Source organism: Cygnus olor, chromosome 25 (genome assembly GCF_009769625.2).
Source record: "Cygnus olor isolate bCygOlo1 chromosome 25, bCygOlo1.pri.v2, whole genome shotgun sequence".
Taxonomy (NCBI): Eukaryota; Metazoa; Chordata; class Aves; order Anseriformes; family Anatidae; genus Cygnus; species Cygnus olor.
The window spans coordinates 3,493,150-3,515,730 of NC_049193.1; the positions used below are offsets into that span (position 1 = coordinate 3,493,150).

Consider the following 22,581-nt stretch of genomic DNA (forward strand, 5'->3'; position numbering starts at 1 on the left):
ATAAATGTTAATGTATCAAGAAAATAAGCTTGTCTGACTGGTTTAAGAATCCTGTACATCATCTAGATCCAATCAACTTCCATTTTTCTTTAAAAAAAATTCTTAGCTGAATTTCCAATGCTTTCTAAAGGAAAGGCCATCTCACAATGCAGGGCTACGTACCATTACTTAATAACTACCAAACTATTTCAAGCCCAAAAAACTCCTAAAATCTTTGTAAACAGTCATGTTACTGTGGACTATAATATGACTTGCTAAACCTTACTACCAAAATAGGAGGCGGTAGAAAACAGCTGGTTATACAGATCTAAAAATGCTTTACAAGCAGCACTTGCCTTCCTGGACTGTTGTTTGACCAAAGATTATCACCAGCTTCCAAAACAGCTCAACTGAGGGAAAAAAAGGACCTCATTGGTGAGACAGACTGGTCGCAAAACACAGCCACGTGATTGTGTGGTTTGGAACGGCTTGTTAAAAGTCAAGCTATAGTCTAAATTGGATCTGGAGTTCATCTCTAACAGCCTTTCCTGCCCGTAACCCCAGGAAGCCTTTCTCCAGCATCAATGTGACCACTTACATTTAGTGGGAATGTTCCTCTCCTGCACAGCGAGGGCATTTTCACTGTCAGCACTCCGCAGGCGCCCCCGGGGGTCCAGGTACTGCAACGCCAGGCCCAGGTTTTCCCCGTTAGTGCTTAAGGAACGACTTGAAGGCACCAAAGTGAAAAGATTCCCTTGGTGACGCCGTATCCGGGGAAACGTCCTCCGACCTGGAGAAAAATGGTGAAATTTCTAGATGACTTCCTTACAGCTGGGAGGTAATGGCTGGAAGTTAAGCACTGAAGAGAAGGGACAGAAAAAATATGTTGTGTTCTTTTCCCATGAAATATAACCTACTACCAAACAGACAATATGCAAAAATGTAACAGCGCAGGGCTGATGTTGAGTTCAGCACAGCTTTGGATGACTCCCAAGGCTGAGGGGAGAGAACACTTTGTAACGTCCTCAGAGCTGTTGTGCTTCTATCAAGATCTAAACAGAACTTGCCTTCCAGAGCAAAATTTGGTTTACAAGCTACCGCACAAGCTCCAAAGCTTGTTAACAACCACACAGACAGAATGACTTTCTAAATAACGTGCCTGGACTTGCAAATAAAAAACACATACAAAGATTACGAGAATTTGCGCCTCTTATGGAACTTGGAGAAATTAATTTCCTTACGCCCCTGGTATCTTATTTTAAGATACACAGAAGCAAGTTTGCATTGTGAATTAGCGAAGCATGATGAATCCTTCAGGTAGGAATAAACATGTCCAGCACTCAACCTTACCACTCACAGATCAGCCTGGATATATGCAGAAAGGGCAAAGTAATCAAAGAAATCTTGTGTGCCTTTGAAAAGGGACAAGCATCATGTGCAGCATCATGCACAGTAGCAGCAACTTGGGCACTAACTGCACGGACCAGGGTATTGCGAGGCTCCTGAAGAGTTATGCGGGTCCCTGGAGGTTGCCACTGCTTCAGTTTCTTTTTCAAGCCTGGAATGAAGGTCTGAACACAACTCACCATCATTGTAGTCTTTGTGCTGCATGGAGACGTTGTAGCGCCGAGGGTAGGTTCCACCTTTCCCGGCTTTGTCATAGATCTGATTCTCGCGGTCTGGAAGTAGATGCAAAGACAGGAGTGAGGCTCCTTCAAAAAGCACACGTTTTCTAAGGACAGAATTATCCTGATACAGCAGATTTTTATTTTATTTTTTTATATTTAGGAAGATGTAAGAAATAAATAACTTCAGCACTTTTCAATCAACATATCCCCAGTTCCTCTATTTTTATCATCCCAGCAAACATGGAGGCTAGCCAGCAAACAGCAGAAATGTCTGGATCAAGAACTCTTTATACTGGACACTGACATACCTGAGAACTCCTGTCTATTATCAGGAAAGCTTTGTGCCCTTGACATCCGTGACTTCCGAAAAGAAGGACTATTAAAGAAAGAAGGCAAGAGTAAGTTTTGCTAGCTACTGGAGAGAAACCTACAAGGACTTTAAAATACAAGCTAATATATTTGCACATCAGTAACGGTGATTCTCAAGTCGGTGTCCCTACAATAATTTAATGCTAAAACAAAGTCAGGCTTAGCCCCAGACTATTTCCCAGCACGGGCAGGCATCCTTTCTGTTCAGTTTGTGCCACTCATTCAGTGGTTCCCCAGACCATGGTTTCAAACCGAGTGCTTCCTGCAGCTACGTGAAATGGAAGCTTAAATCCAAGGCTGAGAGGAAGAGCAAAACAGGACACTGCTTGTAGCACACTGCTCACAGGGCAGAAGAGAACCGGGACCACTGCCCTAAGAGGTTCATTGTGAGGTTTAAGAGTTCCTGTGCTGAAAACTTCTGTTCCCTTTCCTCTCTACCAGCAGCAGATGAGCCCAACCACAAACATTGCTTACACCACTGATACCTCACATTTCTCCCCAATAAGCAGGACTCCTCAAAGCAAGCCTAAGTATGGCTCCTTGCTTGGCAGAACGCCTCTAACATCTCTAAAGAGATTATGCAAACTTCATCTGTACCAAAGCCGTGTTACCTACACTTTTTTATTTTTAAACCAGTGTAGAAGGAGAACAACAGTTTTCCCAGATGATACCCACACCAGCAAGGAACAAGGGGAGAGGACAGGTAAGAAAACACTAAATAAATAAATAAATAAAAAAAAGTGTGCACACACAGAGGTTAATTTAACTGCTTGTTTGTGACTCAAACTGTGTGGAAGAAGCGGACGGCCACAAAACCAAACCTCAAGTGCTCAACCTAAAAGCTTACACTACCTATAGGAACCAGCTTGGAAGAACCTTAAAAACAAGCTGAAGCCCATATGGGAAGCTATAGCTGTTATTCAAGTTAATAGGACCTACAGTTGTCTATTGACACCTCAAGGCATGTGCGCCCTTCCTTCTCCCCCAAATCAAAGCCTGCAGGGGAAGAAATCAATGTTGTAGCTTCTAGATTCCTTTAATTGAGAAAAGGACTTGTCTTTGTAAAAGAATAGTCTTTCTGGGAGGGTCCATACATAACCTTAAATGGGGCATTTCAGTTTATGAATTTTAGGTTATTTCAAATTATTGATTTTACATGGGAAGCACTTAAAAAATCACAGCCTTTCTCACACACACTTTAGATGTTCAAAGGCAGCACTGATCCTACTACCTGCGGGAGATGGGCACCACCACCAGCAAAGGAAGGGAAGAGAAAGATCTAGACCATCAGACTATGACTAAATTCACCAAAGGAAGAGCCCCCCCATTCACCTGAGGAATTAATACAGTATCTTGCAGGGCACAGGAATCTGGTGTAATGATGTATTTGTGTAACCTTAGAATAGGTTGTTGTTTTTTCTTTTTTTTAAATGAACAAGTAGAGCCTTGTCTAAAAGATTTAAATACCCTGCAGCCAGATGTTCTGAGCCCAGGCTCCACACAGACGGCACACTTTAGAACTTTGTATTTATAACACAGAGCTACTGAAGCACCAGTTTGTTGGTGTATGGTTTTGCCAGAAAATAAAACAGCCTTAAGATGCAGTTAATTCTCTCTAAGAAATATATTGGGGTATAGGTAGGAAATAAGTTCCTCTTTCTCTCCAAGAAAATTTGAGATGGAAAATAGACTTTTGCATAAGTACAACTGGTATTTTGATTTGAGCATGTAAGTTCCTACCAGCCTATACCTGTCTGCTGACCTGTCCAAGGACTGACAGCTTCCTGACACCGAGTTCTCAGCACTGCTTAAAGGGTCCAGCATCTGCAACACAAAAGAAGTCACACAGCAACATCAGTCTGATGCCTAAAAGAGGCTGCACAAGAGGATCAGAGTCCACTACTGCTTGCCTGGAGGATGTCCAGAGGATGAGGAGAGTCTAAAGCTATTTAGAGCGTACATTTTTCCTACATCTCCCACATAAACTATTAAGCACATACGGAATTTGAGCCACTGCTTTGCTTTGGGTGATGATGGACTTTGCTGTGACGATTAAAGTAAATCAACCAGTGTGCTGGGTTTGATCCCAAGTGATTTCAGGAACAGTCTCTGCTGGTGCTACTGCATTGCTGTCCCCACCTGCAGGTTGCCCTTTGGCCTTACTTCCTACTTTTTTCAATGGAAACCGCAGTTTCAAATGCAAGAGGGTCAATAGGAAACCTGAGCATACACGTGTAATGCCACCAGAACTGCAGGGTTCATTCAGAGGTGGAGAGACAGTGCCCAATATGCACGGCAACAGCTTCTGGCAGCCCAACAAAGGCACTGAGGTTTGAAGCATGGCTTAAATGAACAAGGCAACACTAGTAGCTGCTAACACAGCTACAACTACTGATTATTCTGGAGTGAAAGCAAATTCCTTAACTGCTGGACTTCCTTTTCTTTACCCTGATGTTCATACTTACACACTGTTCATTGGTTTCCGGGATGAATTCGCCTTCGCTATTGATGCTGGTGTAGGAACCCTGCCGAGCAATGCGCTGCTGCCTCTCTGGAACGTACCCAGGGGGTGGTGAACTTCGGCCTGTGTTCTGGGAACCTGAGCCAGAGAGAAGGACATCTTTGAGACTGATGCTTACTGAAACGAGACTGCACGTGCACACACACAAAATACGAATATTCACCTCTAACGTTAGACCTCTATGATCACAGCAACGCTGGAGTAAGCCTTATAGTCTGGAGTGGAACCAGGAGGTGCGATGTAAAAAAGCAAATTGTTGAGTGAGCACCTGTGCCTTCATTTAAGCTGCTACAAGAAAATTGCTGGCAAAGCTCCTAAAGGAGACGTCACCTGTCTCTAACCTCTTCTGCTCAATCCTCTGAGCATAACTTTGTTACCTTGGGGAAGGCAGAGGACTTCAGGAATTCCTGGCTTTCTAACAGGGGCACGAACTTGACTACACTGCTAATCACTAGACAAAACTCTGGTCAGAGCAACCAATCTTTTGCCTTGGCTGTAACTTTGCCTCAATCACTGTCATCTACCTTGAGTGAGAACACTATCCCTGCTAGTTATCATCAGCTGATCGTACCGATACTGAACAATTTTTAGTATTCAGTGGGAAGACTGGTAACTCTGTGAACAACCCCAAAATTTGTTCTGCTGTGTGAAATTGAAGTTGTACGGTTAGCTTGGGCAAAAACACACGGAGGTCAATTCTGCAATTTTCATTTATGAGACAGGTAAATGGCCAGAGTGTGTATGTTTAGGGGCCAAAAGAAAACAATGAGAAAAACATTTTACTTATCTGTTATGGTACTGCCTAAGGAGTTTCTGTTGTGCCACTTAGAAAAGCTCAACCCCTGGGATTTGCTTTTTCTTTGCTGATCTCAAAGATGATACTTGAGAAACAGGAAGGAATAAAATCCTTTTCTGCAGTGACCTATCCACCTGCAGCTCCCACCAAGTTAATCCGTGAGCTCCAAGAAATGCTGTGGTCCAGCCGATCTGCTCAAGGTCACCCATGAAGTCAGAGACAGAGTTTTAAGATCAGCTCTCAAGCTGTGCTCTTCACAACACTGTCTTTAATTAACTGTGTGTACTCAGGTGCTATGAAAGATGGGTAAAGATCAGCAAATCCTCTCCCAAGGAAAATATTTTCTACAGAAATTATTGTAATAAAGAGTGAAGGCAAACATTGGCAGAAGCTAGCCGAAAACCAGCACGTACACCTTTCAGAGGGCTGCGGAGCGGAAAAAAAAGCCTCCACTGGCATGGTTTAGAGCAGGCGGTGGGGAGGTGGACTGCATGCAGAAAAATTTGCTGAGAGCTACTACCTGATTTTCCAAGCAGCTCTGCGGAGCTCACGTGATGGCACGAGCCAACTGCAGCAGGGATAAACAAGCGAGTGTGCTTCGTGGCTGCACCGAGTGAGTCAGGGGAGCACACTTTCACTCTTTCCGAGACAATGCCACCACGGCTGGCCGAAGGCAGCCCGAGTCCTGCTGGCAGCAGCCCAGCCGCTATTGTGGAAAGGCCACCAGCGCTGGGCAGGAAAAGGAAGTCGGCACTAAATCAATGCATATCAAAGGAAGTGAGTGGAAAAAACACAAGTGCTGCCAGAATGCTTAGCAACTTTTTTTTCTCTTTTTTTTTTTTTAAATAAAACTTATCTTTACTTCCTCTGAATTGGTGACAGCGGGCTCGAGGCCTGGCCGTTTCAGAAGACAGGAACTACACGGACGTATCTCCTGCAAACAACTTCTGTTCTACGCTGCTTTCGACTTCCATCTCACGACGTGTTATGAACAGGGAAGTTTCTGTGCCTGAAATGCTAGCTAACAAGGGTACGCTCTGTTTCCAAAATCAAAGATAGGAAAAGAGGAGGAAGAGGGAGCAGATTTAGTGCTAAGCTATTGCCAGCTTACTATCAGACCTCCTGAAAAACTGGAATCCTTCTGGACCTCTTAATAAGGTAGCAGCCTGAAACTTTGACACGTTCAGAAAATAAAACTAATGCCTTTATGATTGATGACAGGCTAATCAGAAAATGTTCGTAAGCCAGGATAAGAGGAGAGAGTCTGTGCAACAGGGTTACAGAAGGGGCCCCTTATTACTGTACCGCTTACCCATGACAGACACTCAGTACAGTCTGTTAGCTTTGGCATCATGGTTTGGATACCTTCAAATGCCAACAAAAGAGAAAGATTTTTTTAAAATAAAATATTTTTGGCAACGAATCTGTCTGAAAAAAAGAAACATGGTGTTCAGACAAGCGTGGATATCACTGCTTTCCTTATAGGACCAAGGAATGCTGCTCTTTTTATGCATGTTAACTTCAAACTGGAATGGATGGGTAAACCCCTTCTGTACCAGTCCCAGACATACTTCACCTTATAGCACTTTTTTGTTTTTGTTTGCTACTTCACAAACGCAAACTGTATAAAAGGGGATCAGCAGACTCTAGAAAAGATACAGCAGACTTGCTAGATGAGTCTAATTTAGAGAACTGCTGGTCCAGTTCTCAAGTCCTTCTCTACTGAGCTTCCTCTCCCAATAAGCTTCAGTCAGGCAGTGTAGATCTGACTCTGGTTTAGGGCCCCCAGTATGGGACCGTCTGCACTAATTTAATCAGATTTGTTATTTGACACCAGGATTGCTTTGCAAATACTGTTAAATAAAATATGGTTACGATTACGCCTCAAGTTTACACTTAATGAACCTGAAGCACTCCTCTTCCACAGAGAGAGCTGGTTTAGAACTTGGAAACAAAACAACTCTGACATTCCCAGCCCCTAGTGCTGCCCTTGTGATTTGCAGCACCTGTCAGCTGAAGCATTGGGTCTGACAAGCCCTAAAATAGCTGCTAAAGCAAACACAACTATCCTCTGCTTCTGTTTCCAGCAAATTTCAGCTTTTCTCACTTTTAAAGCAAAAGTCATTTACGTGGAACGCCATCTCAGGCTGTATGTAGCCTTCAGGCTGCAGATCCCTATTATCACCTTCACCTTCTTCCTGCTCTTTCACAGCTCGCTGAGGTTTCACACAAAGGAGCCAGATTCTAAACCACGGAGCTTTTTTTTTTTTGACCCAAAAATCTTTGAAGGAACTTCAGACATTTATTTTTTATTTTTTATATAAAAATCTTAACAGCTTTGAGCATCTTTCAACAGTACTTCATAGTTATACATGGGGATATCATGAGAAACTGGGATGACTGAGCCAAACCTACCACAGGTAGAAACCATGCAGATGAAATGCGTGCTTGTGGATGCTCTAAATCAATGCACTATGATGCATCATGTTCTGTAACATGTGCACATATGGTCAGTGAGTTCTTCCTCTAAAACTTTGCACACTAACTTTTAGAAGTTGTGAGAATTGATAATACTTGGCAACTTACAGGTTTAGATTATTTGCATTACTGGGGTCTTACATGGACCTTCTCACTGAGTATGTATTCACTAAGCTAACAAACACAAAGGCACTGAGACAAAGTTACATATTACTCTGACTTTTTTTCATTATTTTCTGTGCAGCTGTGCCAGTCACCTACCATATTTGCCCGGTGCTCTACCGATTGGTAATTACAAGAGTGGAAAGTAAGGGAACTCTGTATGTAGGGCAGTGGTTAGATATGCAGTGGCAATTCCTGTGCTACCCATAAAATGCTTGATTACAGGAGCAAGCACCAATTCCAAAACTTAACACAAAAAAATAATAATAATAAAAAAAATCAAATCTAGATTTCATGAAGCGAAATTGCCAATCTAAATAAAAAAGCTTAATGGACTCACGTAAGCTTTCCAAACTTCTAACCTCAATGAATCTGGCTTTAGCACATCCCTTTTAGCAGCTCCTCAGCTGTTCAACAACTTAGTAAGGAACTTTGAAACATTCTATTATAAACATACTAAGAGCTTTTGAAAATGAACAGCCTTGTCCTAGAATAACCTTTCAATTTCTCATGGCTTTCATAAACCCTATACCATAAATCCTAGTGCCCAAAAGGTAATTTTCACAAAATAAAGACAAGCAGAAGTGGCAAAAATACTCACTGACAGACAGATGCCTACTTCTGGGTTCTGGCTGCTGATAGGGTGTGTTCACATCCCCCACAGACTGGGAGGTTTTAATCCTGACTTGTTTGGGCAGTCCAGAATGGGGTGAAGAACTTGTCTGTTGGGTAAAACGAAAATGAAATAAAACAAAATGAGACTGAGGAGCTCAAGCAATCTGGCCACAGTTTCAAAAATATCATTATGTTTAGTAGCAAGAAAGTAGCTGAAAACCAGCCCTACAGCCTGATGTCTTATTACTTCAAAGAACACAAACAATAAAGGCAGCAAAAGAGGAAGCTTTGCAATTATTTTGTAGAACAGGAGTCAAACAACTAGAGCATGCTTCCCTCCAGCCTCAAATCAGATGCAGGATTTACCGGTCTCAGTGCTTGTCTTCCTTTAGCAGCTACCTGTGAAGCTAACAGGAAAGGGGCTCAGATCACCCTCCGATATCAGACCACGGAAGAACCTGCAGTTTTGCCAGCCACTTTGGCCAGCAGCGATAAATTATGAATCTTGCACTCTTTCAGACAGGGTTAGCTAGCAACTTGATTCCCCACAATTTTTAAGAGAGCTGACTAATCAGCCTAAGCAAAAATAAATCCTAGAATTTGAAAGCACAAAGACTTGGGAGATTACAAGATGAATGCTGCCTGCGTTGCTTTTACTCAGCCTTCCCTGCACTTACATGGATGTAATCGAATTAAAGATCCTTTTTCCACAGTGCCTTCCTTTCATTCAAAGCAGAAAGAGCAGCGAAAGGAGACGTGCCACAGGACTTCTCCTGCATTTGCTGAGGAAGACAGAAGGGGTAACTCGAGTATGCTTTGTAGAAAGAGAAACCGCAGGACGGTTTTGCAATTCAGTGCAGTAAAAAGCTGCCCAGGAAATTTGTCGTCCTCCTTGTGCGACAGTTACGCAGAGCTCTCACAGAGAAACTGCAAGGCTTAAATGCTGAAATCAGACTCCTTAAGGTGCTCACTCGTGAACGTTCAGACTGCAGCTCCAGCGAGTTAACCCCTCTGTGCACTGCCTGGGGACTGTACAGGTAACGTGGGCTCTTAACATGGAACTGAGCTTTGCTGTGAACACAGATCCTGGGCACCAGTTATCTGAGGAGGCTGCACTAGGGTCCAAACATATGAAATATTGTGGACTGGCAACCTCCCCCGAGCAAATGAGATATTATGCATGACAAAGCAGGTGCTCAGGACCAGTGGATATTTTTGATTTCGATTGTCTTCTCCCAAAGTACCTAGTTTTACAAGAGGATATGATAGGCCCTCCCTCTCATCTGTTACAGAATTGAATGCTTGCAAAGCACTGATTTTACCGAGATGAACAGAACCAAAGGGACCCCAAGGAAATGAATCCTCTCTTCTGAATTTTATTTGAACAGGACTGACAAACAAGGTGTGAGGCCATAGAATCAAAAAAGTAAAACCATCAAATAGCTGGTCATTTAAAAGGGAAAATCCTTTGCACCAAGCAAGGAGGGAGACTGGTTTAAATTGCAGAAACTCCATCATGAATACATTCATGGGAGCTGAATAACGGATGCAGAGGTCACACCAGTTATGTGGACAGTCTGCCTTTAGTACTCTAGGTGTTCAACTTAACCAGTTCTTCCCATTAGTTTCTAAAGAGAAAGAAGGGACGACAGGAGTGAGTTTCTTGATAAAACAAAGAGCACAACAAGTGAGCCACAGTAAGAGGCACAAGGAAATTAATAAAAACAATATCCACAAAGACAGGCTCAGTACTAGTCACAGAGCTACTGCTGGAAAGTTAAGTTGCTTTATACACATATTAGTGCCAAAGTCACGGCATTACCTTTCCATCCCCAGAAAAAGAAAAAGAGCACAACTAAAACAAAATCTGCATCCTGTACTTCAGGAAAAATAATGCTTCCCGCTCCCTCAGTGGGATGAGATCATGCAGCCAAGAAACCTCCTTCAGCCTCGTGGGCTTTTGCTTTATCACATGTAGGGCTCTCCTGTCAGGCAACTCAGAGATGAAGAGGAAGTCAGAGGAGAGGGGGGAAACAGTGGCACTTACTGAAGACTTTGCTGTTTGTTTCTGCTTTGAGCAAAAGAGGAAAAAACAGCTAATAAAAGGACACCACCACAGTACTGGCTACTGGCTGGTGTAGGGATGAGACTTACCGAGTGTTTACTCTAGGAAGGTTTTGGGGGCTTACGTAAAGTTTAGATAGTATCATATAACATCTGGTTTGTAGCCTCAAGACACTGGAATTAAGAGGGTTGTAAAAGACAATTGTTTTACTGTGTAATACCAAAAGTAGAGGCCACCTTTTCCAGACCGTTTCCTGACCACACAGAACAAAGTCTGACTACACTAGGTCAGACCAAAGGCCTTCTTGCCAAGTATTGTCTTCAGAGCGGCCAGTAACAAATGCTTAGGGACAGGGCATAGGACAAAGAACATCATCGTTCCCCCAGTACCCTTCCAGCTTTTGGCACGTTTGAGAAACTGCTGTTAATACACCTGAAGGTGTTTATTTGTCTATTACCATAGATTATCAATTTCAAAAATAGTACGGAGTATATTTAAGTTCCTCTGACAGCTCTAAGAATTAGAGGAGTGATTATTCCAAGAGCCGGAGCTCACAGCCTGCAGAACTTGAACAAGGATGAACATTCAAGATTGACAAGCTACGATCAACAGAGATTTCAAGATAGGATAGCTTTTTGTGTCACACTGTTCAAGAAAATTTAGTAATTTGCAAATAAAATATCTAAGCTACCAGGCATCTTTGGCTTTGAAAGCTGGATGACTTTTATTCTAAAAAGAAAAGAAAAAAAACACCAAAAAAAATCACCCCAAAAGCACTGGTTTAACAGCCTGAGTGAACAGAGTTCACGTGCGGACCAGCAGTATAAGAAACTTCTGACATTTTTTGCCCTCCTCGGTTCATATTTCAATTCACTGTCTAAAATAGGTGTCTTTGGGAACTTGACTTACTTCTTACGTTACGGTCTTTTCTGCTGAAAAGTGCAAACTACATTGATAGTCACTGACTGCCACAGCCCCTTATGATGGACAGTGAACCAAGACAGTCAAATTCATCTTAGGTGTGTATGTGCCATTATTAGCTAAAAGCAACTCAGTTCCTACACAGTAAGACTGGATTCAAAGCAGTAAGCCACAGAACTGGAAAAGCACCAGGTATGTCCTGAGGCATTCCATCCAGAAAAAAAAAATCCAGAAAAAACAAAGTGCTAATAGCTTGTCTTCAAGAACAACTTGTGCTTTCTTAAAGACAAGATAATTACGTGCAGTTTTGACACTGTGCTACTAATCGAAACTTAAAAAAAGCTCTCTACGAACCAAACTCATCAAGAGTTTTCTGCATACTGTCATTGGGTACTCCACATAAAACATCCTTTGTAATTACAGCTTGAAAACCTCTTTTCAATGTTTTAGTCCCTAAACACCTGCTGCAGCCGGAAAAAAAAAAAAAAAAACAACAAATCAAACCCTATAGGTAAGCCAAAACAAAGAGAATAAACATATTCATGTGTGTCTGTGAAGCACAGAAATTTTACAAATTCCTATTATGCTTGGATAAAATTACCATTACGACTACATTTTGCTGCAGTCACAGAAGTTGTTACGTACATGGTTCCTGTCCTGAGACAGCAGTAATATTCTAAGGCTTTTCACATTAGAGCTTCGGTCTAAGAGATCTACTGCTTTATCCAGGTCATCTTGGTTTTTCAGAGGAATCGATAGCTGCAAAATACAGAACAAAAAAAATCATTAGAAAGAACAGAAAAGAGTCTACTTCTGTAACAAGAATTTAAACAAGATGTAAAAAATAAAAGTAAAATCAAAATACAGAACAGGATTCTGATTGCTTAATTATGCCACAAGTTTTCATCACAATATTGTCTTACTGTCTTTTTATACAGAGCTTTCCTTCAATACCATCAGAAAAGCGGTTGACCCCATGCAAAACTCCCTTAGTCAGCGTCCACAAAATACTAATTGCTACCTGAATTCATTGCTTGCTAAGAACAAGTCAGAGACAGGCTGACTCCCTGATGAGAACATTGTCTCAGAATATTTATTAATCCAGACCTAGCAATCAAATGAAAACTAGGTTTCAGCAAAGAGACAAACACGGGGAAGATCTATGCTCTGAAAGAGGGAATCAAAGAAGAATTTAAAAATTTGCTCTCAGACACCTTCTATTCTACAGCTCCCTCACAGCTCGATACGTGGATGTTACTAACACTGAAGAAATACTTTCATTTTGTTGGACTTCTACTGATGAATGGTGTTTTACATCTCTTTCATAGTGGTGCAGTCTCTAACAACACAAGGGCAACACCACAACAAAAAAAACAAACAGCAAAAGCCAGGATGCCCAGTGAGAAAGCCAAAAAATACTTTAGATTATTAACACAGACTACCCAGTTCCTCAGAGGCAAGTGCATACTCCCCAGGTCACTTTCTTTTATCAACTATAGTGCCCGTAATCCCCTCACAGCCACTCCATAGCGTTCCCTGTTCCCTCACTCATGTTGTTTGCCTGCGAGCTGAGCAATAAGCAGAAGGGTCACAGCCAGCAAGAAGTAAATGTCTTACAAATGCTTGGATGGCTGCTGCTGGTAGGCAGTCAAATTAAGACACTTTTAAATCTGTTCTTGGCCAGCTAAAGAAATGATGTGGGGACTGCCTGTAGTCTGCAGACTGCAAATCTACTGGCCTGTGATAGTTGGTTTCAGCAGTCAAAATACTTCAATTAACTTGTTTTTACTTCCCCAAGAGAGTCTCCCAAATAACACCAGTAGGAAGAAGTAAGATGATGATGTCTACAATATAGACATCAGTGTAATGTTCTGTCCTTATCAGCACGTCTTCCTCTGGAGCAGAGAGATTCAATCATGGTCCATATTAGAGGGAAAAATTGAAAATTAAATTTAAAGGCACAGAATTTGGGATGGAAAAAGGAAGTGTCATCTAGAGAGATTGTTGCATGTTTTGGGCACTGACAAAAATGCTCTGTACCTCATTGTTCATGTAGTGGAGGTCCAGGGGCTGGCCAAAGGCTGTTTTCACTTTCTGTTGCACATCTTCATAGTGCACAGGACGGACAAATGGGATAATTCTGGAAAAACAATAAAAAAATTACTTATTGAATTCAGACATATACCTGATAATGTAATCAAATTAGATGGTTGAATCATTAAAAAACAAAAACAGAACACAAATGTTTTCCTTTCATCCTCAAAGAGGTAATTATCTTTTTAACTTGAATTGATGTTATTTATTTTAGCAAGGAATTGTTGATCTCTGGTGCATTTGCAAATGGTTCACCAAAATGCAATATTCAACCTCAGAATTATTCAGCTAAAGATTTCAAATAGAATGCCCTTACTCCTGGATAGAAAAGTATCCTTTAGTGAATAAATTTCTTCCACGTAAGAGGACAAAAATCTACTACGTATGTTGGCTTAAAGAATACTGCCTCAGGTACTAAACACACACAAATACATTTAGTGAGAGTTATGCAGCAAAAGGCTCAAAGAACAAAAAAGCATTTTGGTTTAAATACTCTGATATCTGAACAAAAAACTCAGTTCTTAATATTTTCCAAAACGTGTTCCAATTGAAAGGTTTCAACAAACTTTCCCACAGCAAGTTAGGCCTGGACTCCTGAGGAAAGGTATTGGCAAGAAGACACAAAGGAACCTCAAAGCCCTCAATCCCAAGGGTGATCTGGGACATTAGCTCCACATTCACCCTCCGCAAATTCAAGTCAAACATCTCCAAACACCCGAAACACAGACTCACCACCCTGTTTCTGTAGTTCTACCTCAAATCCGATGCAACAAGCAGCGGCTTTCTCAGGAGTTGAGGTCAAACCTAACTCACGTGCAACTGCTGGTCACTCATGGCTTTTTTTCTTTTAATTTTGGTTTTACTCTCTCTTTTAATTACAGAGATGTAATATATCAAAAAACTTAAATACTGCTTCAGCTGTAACAACATTTGATTTGTAATTCAAAATATTCATATACAACAGATCAATCTCCTAATCTCATGTGTCCTCCCTACTTTAGTAGAAGAGACATATTTAAATAAAACAAGTATTTTTCTTGTGTGCTTACATGTAATGCAACTCTGCGCATATCCACCAATTGACAATTAAAATATGCAGAGATATAAATTTTTCTGATCGCTATCTATGAGCCCAGACTTTGTGGCCCACTAAAATGCTTGTCCTAACATCCAGCTGTTTCCTTGCCAGCTGAATGGCAGAGCGTTCTAGGCCGATACACATCAGTGGCCTCTAGAAATCCGAAATGGCAACAGGCACAGCTGTCCTAGGGGAACCCTGGTGCACGCCACAGCCAAGCATGCTTTTAAGAAAAGTGCAGTATAGATTTCTTTGTTAGGTATTTATTACCGTTTTGCCTCCATGAGGATAGAAGCGATAATGCTTTAGACACAGTGGTAAAATGAAGTTCCAGCAAAGCACCTAAAACTGTTTATTTTGCTGGAACATTCTGCTGCAGGAAGTTGCCAAGTACTCAGAAAGTTGCTACCTTGACGGCCATGGAAAAAGATGATTTTACCTCTCTCGGAAGAATAATCAGCCAGTAAAATGGGCTGGGTCAAGAACTGGAGGATTCAAATGTAAACTATAGCTTACAGCTTGTCAGACCTTATTTTGGTGAACCAAGGATGCCGACCGCCCAGAAATCCATTTAGTTGGTTGTTCCTGCCTTCGGGCTTCTGCAAGCAGACTCCTCGCCATCTGCTGCCACAGGCCACGAGACCAGGCTGCCTCCCGACTGCAGGTCCAACAAACAGCTCTGGGATGTGGCACTGCCGTGTGGGGAGCTATCAGAAAGCTCTGAGATAGCGACTTCAAACAACTCTGCTTCTGCCGAGCTGAAACACTGCCACAAAAACTTGGCTGTTCGCACTGCTCGGCAATTCTGCCATCGAGAAGAGCACGGACTACCTGAACGGATCACGGATGCTCGAGATCCATCTTGCTCGCAGCTTGGTGAAACCCTGAATCGTCCCTGGGGACAATCACACAATTTTGCGTTGAACCTGACCTCAAGATAGCAGGCTCAATTTCCAAAATGTCCATCCAGCACGCTTTGCCAACACTCAGTGTCCTCTCTCTACACGCAGCCTTTGTTTTAAATAGTTCTAGAGTTAGTTGGCTTCCTTAGCCACTTCCCAGGAAGGGTTCATCTTGCTACCAGACCTACAACGTTCAGCAATTTAGAAATAATTGTCCTTGCTAAAAACACAGCCCACAATAACATTTTCTACATATTACTAAGAAAGCCGTCCATGAAATTATAGCACTCTGGCACCGTACAAATGTAATTTAGCTCTCAGATGAACTAAGTCCCTTATAAAGGCTTCCATTCTGTGCTCACGACATTGAAAAGCAGAGCTGTTCTCAGGTGCCGCAAATTCTATTAGTGTAAAAAACTCCGTGCACTCTTCTAACACAAAATCATGGACTGCATGGTTTAAGGAGCCCATTCCTGCCTGACCACCTTAAATATTTGTGGTCAGATCTGGCAGCTCCTCTGAAACCCAGCACACACACTTACATTCTCGGGGCAAGCTCGCTGTCTGTAACTGCATACCGCTCTGGGAATGGGGAATTCAGGCAAGCGTAACTGCATAATTAGACTAACACACAATCAACCTTTTCATTTTAATGTTACTTCAGGAAAACCTTCCTTCTCCCCTGAGCTCTGTGCCATCCTAAATGCACTCAGGCAGGAGACATGGAAGGTGACGGGACTATGGTGACAGGAGTTCGCTTCCGAGGCGCCTTGTCATGACACGCTATCGCGACAAGCTGTTACACCTTGCACAGCAGCTCTGTTGTAGTCCCCACAATGCCTCTGACAGAGCAGAGTGTCCAAAATCGTTTTTTTAGTCATAGAATTCACCATGTAGGGCTAAGGTGAATGTAACCGTTCAATTTTTGAGGAAAAATTTAAGTTATTCTTTACTGTTTGCTTTGTCAACAAAAATGACTGTTTTCCTCTTTTAACAAAAATACCTACATTTGACAAAGGATGACACTTGAAGAAGAGTTTAAGCAGCCCAGTCGGTAACCTTTGCTAGTAACAGGCTGTTAGGATCTCTGTACACAACTTGTACTGAGTTACTACCAAACATATAAAAATGTTTTCTTAAATTTGTGTTTTACCATCAAATCATGATGGTAAAAATCACGAACCACTTCATGTTGAAAATACTGCCTGGAATGGAAGGAACCAAAGGATTTCTATAGGATACCTGTAAGGAGTAGCGTACAAATTCATGCTTACAATCCAACTGATTTCTTCAGAAAAAGGAAGCTGGAACATAAATAACATCAAGATCCCTTTTCTTCCTCAGTGGAAGCTCAAGAGGACTCTCAAAGAGGCTGCAAGCAAGCTTGGAGCCTTCCTGTACATTCACATGGCCACTGAACAGCTATGACGGTATCGAGAGGTCCTCTCAAATAGGGGACAAATTCGGGCCTTTTTGAGACCAGCTTTTGAAAGTTCTAGGCAACCATTACATCTTCCAGGAGTTCCCACTGGTACAGCATTTGCACTCTGTTGGCTGCTCCAATATGCTGAGCTATAACCGGCTCCAGCATTGTGGTCCAAACTGGACCAAACACGAAGCATCATGGAGAACATTCATTAAAATAATCTCAAATTGAGGCCTCGATATGAAAAATGAACTACGAACAACAGGGGAAAGTTTTAAGCCATAATTAACAATGTGTTGATAGCTTTATTATTTTATATCCAGACACTATCAATGAGCAGTCAAGGTTTAACTTGATGTACTAAATTAGATACATCCCTTCTCTCTAAACCCCTTCTGGTGATAAACGCATAAGCACAAGATGCGTTTTTACAAGACCTCTGTGAGGGTTTGACTGGCACATCAACAATGTGTGTAATCAACCAATGCAGGTTGTAGGGTTCTCCAAAATTAAGGTATATTTTATAACCTCCTGCAACAACCAAACAAGGAGACAAAAGTGCCAAAGAAAACATCAATAACTTCCTCTGAAAAGCAGCGGTTAGTGACCCTTTAACAATGAGCACGAGAAGTGCAAAATCAACTTGTGACAGAGAATGTGTGTACTAATCACACCAGAGCTCCTTCGACAAGAAAAATGAAGGAATTATATGATGCATTAGTATTTTAAGAGTGTGTGTAAGGTGGTCTTAAACCTCAATATTGACCTTCTGCGTACACAAAGTCATGAGATTTACAAAATGAGTAAAATTTACTTGTGTGAGAAATTTTATTTCAGCAAGAAAAACTCATGTACGCAGAAGAGCAGGGAATGAAAGACCTGACTAAATTTTACTCACTGGAAACAATATTGTAAACAAAAAATGTTCATTCAGTTAATTTTTTTTTTTAAAGAAAGCATCTCAATACCATGTATCAGAGGAAATAAGAAGGAAACAGAGACCAATGAAACATCTTCCCTTGCTGTGTACGTTGTTCAGTCACAGCAGGCCAGCAATAGTGATAGGTCATCAGGAAGTGAGAAACTATAAAAGAATGAAGCTAGTTTGATTCGCTTCATTTGGTTTTAGTTAAATGAAACAAAAGTGAAACATATCTGAGATAAAAAGACTCAGGCTGGATAGCTTACTTAATATTACTGCAATTCACTAACAAAGAGATATTATGGAAATAAATAAGAGGAAAGTGATTTTCTAAAAAAAAAAAAAAAAGTTGTGTATAATCTGCCTTTAATGACAACATTTCTCACTACTGTGTGTGTTTTTCACTCAGCATCAAGGAAAGTGAAGCCAACAAGATATTTAACCTGACTAAAGTATTCTACTAGGCAAAATACTGAAGTAGCGAAGACAGACTTACCGCCTTTCTCCGTTATATTCAAACTTTATCCTTACATCATTCTGCATAAAAAAGAACAAAAGGTTAGCTCACAATGAAAACTTTGACATACACAGAATAAAGCAAATGAATGGACCACATAATGATTTTAAGGCCCAAACACAAAGCAGGCAATTCTGTGACTGCAGGAGGTACACCAACTCCTCAAAAGGCTAACCAGAACACAACAAAGCTGAGTGCTTGAGCTTCCATGGAGAAAGTCAACTGTGGACAATTAAGAGGATGGCATGTGAGCACAGCACCATGTGCAATGGAGAAACTGCTAAGGGAGAAAGAGAAGGAAAGGGGGTAGAAACTAAGTTGTAATTTGTATTAATTATTTATTTTATTTTATTAAAATGTATTAATTGCCATTTAAACAGAGGACGTATTTAGTTATAAAGAACATCAGTCCATCTTCAACACTGCATGGCAGAAGCCTGAAATTGTGTCCAACTGCATATTCATGCGAACTGAAACTGATTTTCTTTATGAATCCTCAAAGCATGTCTTTCTCCATGGTAGAAAAGAGACAAACAGAGAACACACCACATTATTCACTCTTCAGACACAAAGTCTCTGCTTTTGCAAAAACTCAGTCCCTGAAACTCAAATTATGAGAATAAAAACAAGTTAACTATTATGTCACCTTGGAAAGTGCAAAGGGTTATCATCCATATCTGGCAGATGGTTAATAGCACTAACTGCACAACCTGTGCATTTCCCTGTAAACTCAGAAGATGCTAGATGACACGGAAGAGTCAACATGCTGAACTTTCAACTCTGGAGATCAAAGTTCAAATCCCAATTTAGGTCACAAAGATAAAAATAAAAGGGAAAAATCTGCTCTGATAAGCCTCCATAATTTCTGCTGCACAATTTATGTGATTGGAGTAGATTAAGCCATCTGTGAAAGCCTTAGACAATAGGCAATCATACATCTAGGAACTTCAAAAAAAATGTGGCCAGGAAATGCTCTTTAGCTAGAGGAAATATCTGGCAGGCCTAGTAGTCAAGAATGCAGTTCAAAGGGACCCATGCAATCACTGCGAGTACACAGTATTCCTGCAGCACTACTGTAGGTACATAATTGATCCCAATTGAGCTTCCCAATCAGAGCAACAATAAGCTGCAGGTGGGTAATTTACACATCAACTTTACCAAAGACAGTTTCTTAGATGTGGGAAGAAAAGGAATTTACTCTAGAAAGACACCAAAACAAAGCAAATTTTAGAAAAGTCATTTTAACAGAACAGTAAAAGAAAAATGCAACAAACAGCATAGGAATAATAAGCTATAAAGGATGTGCATCAGCCAACTATTGATGAAACAGATGGATACTGATGGATAGAGAAACGATCCCTTAATATTATGATTTTCTGGGAAGGAAAGCTCTAGATTTTTTATTTTCCTATACTATTCTAGGTAATCCAGTCTAAGTGAGCTAAACAGGACCATTTGGATGAAATTAAGTGACTGTAGTTGTATAGATTAAATTTCTGACCTCAAGATGAATTTTAGGTTTAGACATTTTAGGTTTCATTATTTTAACTAGTAAGATCAAAAAAAAATCTTCAGGGCTTTACAGAAACCGTTCTTCAACCTGCTGTTACCTGAAAAAAACTAAAATACCTCTTTCTCAACTCTGTTGTACCCTTTCAAACATCTGATTTGTAACAAAGAGAAAGGGGGAAAAGTGATCATTGGTACTGACATAATTCGGCATCTACCTCCTGATAATTTTTCCAAAAGGATCAGACACTGGCCATTTCAAGGAATTCAAAGTCATCTTAGTGTTTCAGGCAGAACCTAGAAGAGTTAAACTATCGCACTTCTCGTTTCCTTTGAAAGTACAGCAAATTTATCTCCTATACAAACTGCTTTTCAAAGTGACTCACATAAACTGTCCTAAGAGATGAGTAAGAAAACAAATCCAAGTTTGGGGCTTTAGTGTTCCAGCTCTGTGATGTGGTATCATAAAGACTGATTACAGATTGTGATTTAAGACTTCACTGAATTTACATTTCAAAATGATTTGGAAAGGGTTCTGTACTACTCCTTCTATGGATTTGTCCAACACATTCAAGGAAATCCCAGATCCCAGCTGAACAAGTAGATTATGAGCAGACAAAGCACAAGGAAGAGACAGACATGAACTTTAAAGCCTGCTCCAGCAAGCTTATGCCTGTAACAAGCATATAACTGGAAAGAATGATTTTACTGGTATCAGCAACTTCTCATGTTAACTTCAATCTAATTACAAGCAACTTGATTTAATTCTTTAAGACAGTAATGGACAAACAGTTCTTGACTGAAACTGTTAATTCTGCACTGAAGTATTTAATTCAAATGATACGCGGCATATAGTGCCAGAGCTATATTATTCTGTCCTTTTTTTCTACCAGAAAGTCAATGCAATAGTTTTCTCTACAAAAAAGAAAGTCTCTATCGACACAAAAGAGAAATTTTAAAGTATTGACCCTGCCACTCATTACCTTGGGAAAAGTATTCCATTTGGAGAATGGATTTTACATCCCCATACTCAAATAAGGGTGAGCTTCGTGCCCCTCTTCATGTGACACAGGATGGGTAACTCCAGCCAATCCTCCCCACTAAGGATGCTGGCTGCATTCAGACACCTGTAAACGGCTGTCTCCTCTTTCACAGAGGCAAGATTTATTACAGTTTCACTAAAGCCAGCCCTTTCAGATAATCCCCTTCACTGTACTTGAACCAACTTCAGTTTGACTCACTTTCATCAGGATCCTCACCCTGTATTCATATGCAGTCTGAATCATGTGAAGATGAAGACCAGCATTAGTTCATTACCCAACAGACTGCTTTATGCAACTTTGAACTGCAGTGACCTTCTTTTGAATCAGAAATTGAAATACTCGTTTCCTTTTCATCATTACTGCTTCTCAGTTCTCTGCTTCCCTCTGAATTTAAGGATTATTTCCACTACAAGGAGAAGTGCATGCTACTGCCATATGACAGAGTTAGTAACGAAAAGCACTCCCGGCCTCCTGCACCTGCTTAAGTGAATTCTGTAAATGCTGCCACGCACAATTTAAAAACACGCTCCTAATTTGTAATTGTTAACGCTGAATAGGAAGCAAGCTCTCTTACCGGAATTTTTTTTTCTTCCACTGCAGAGGCACACTGGTTTGTTATTGCAGGGCTGCCCAAGAGGGGTGGACTGCTGGCATTGTGTTTTTTCTTTAAGAATTATAAAAAAAAAAAAGACGTAATTAAAAAAAAAAGACGATAGGGACTGCAAAACAAGAAAAGTTTACTTGGTAAACTTTTTAGCTAATCTACAACAGATCAAATACCATCAAAACCACACGTGGGATGAAGACGGAGCGCTGAGATACCCAAACTGCATCCTCCTTAGTCCATGAAGGTCAATAAGTGAAAAAAACACAGCCCGAGCAAGAAGAGGGAGCTAATCCAGCGGTGATGCTTCAGCTGCCAGGCCGGAAGCACAGGACAGAAGACAGGCAGCAGACCCACTGTCAACCCAGCGCGCCCCTCTTGACTCCAGGCAGCAATTTCAGGTACCCGTTACCCAGCCTATTACCTGTTTGTTGGAGTGAGCGGTGTCTTTGTTCTTCATGGTATCAAATCCAGTCAGCCTGTGCCGTCGGCTCATCTGGAGTGCTACCAGGTCCTTCATGATGGAGTTCAAGGCCTCTTGTTCATCTGCCACGGACAAGGATTTTAGCGGTGAGTTGCCTGGGTGAGCATCAGCTGTAACACTTCCGCACGTGTTTTCTGCTGGCTCATAGAAACGCAATCCTTTGAGAGATCTTTGTAAATAAATACACTGACATTTCACTGAGTCATAAAAACCCAAACTCAACCTAACATCACAAAGTAGTAAACAGACAAGTTTCAAGCCACTTGCCCAATATCACAGAAGGATCAGGCCATAGGAAGGTTCAGAACAAATATCCCCAGCCTCTGGTTCTGTTAAGATGGCTTCAGAACAAACAGTGCAACTTGGAAAGATTTGCTAGATCACCACAGGTCACTTAGGAAGAGCAAACTGATGTGCTCCTGCCAAGCAAAACCCAGTAAGAATCTCTTCCTTCCAATCCTATATCCT

The 22,581-nt window shown here is 41.2% G+C and overlaps 1 protein-coding gene across 3 annotated transcripts in view; it reads right to left on the minus strand.

Annotated features, from left to right (window-relative positions):
- The window catches only part of MAP3K3 (mitogen-activated protein kinase kinase kinase 3), a 43,957-nt gene that overhangs the window by 14,235 nt on the left and 7,141 nt on the right, over positions 1-22,581 (minus strand). For 2 of the 3 annotated variants that reach the window (XM_040536725.1, XM_040536723.1), the window contains exons 2-12: positions 22,054-22,175; positions 21,600-21,689; positions 18,453-18,493; positions 13,575-13,674; positions 12,180-12,293; positions 8,535-8,655; positions 4,442-4,575; positions 3,727-3,800; positions 1,916-1,983; positions 1,566-1,658; positions 578-769 (exon numbers count right to left, since the gene is read on the minus strand). In XM_040536725.1, coding sequence (XP_040392659.1) covers positions 578-769; positions 1,566-1,658; positions 1,916-1,983; positions 3,727-3,800; positions 4,442-4,575; positions 8,535-8,655; positions 12,180-12,293; positions 13,575-13,674; positions 18,453-18,493; positions 21,600-21,689; positions 22,054-22,175 — 1,149 coding nt within the window. The remainder of the gene's footprint in view (positions 1-577; positions 770-1,565; positions 1,659-1,915; positions 1,984-3,726; positions 3,801-4,441; positions 4,576-8,534; positions 8,656-12,179; positions 12,294-13,574; positions 13,675-18,452; positions 18,494-21,599; positions 21,690-22,053; positions 22,176-22,581) is intronic. The other variant, XM_040536724.1, reaches the window with a different exon arrangement.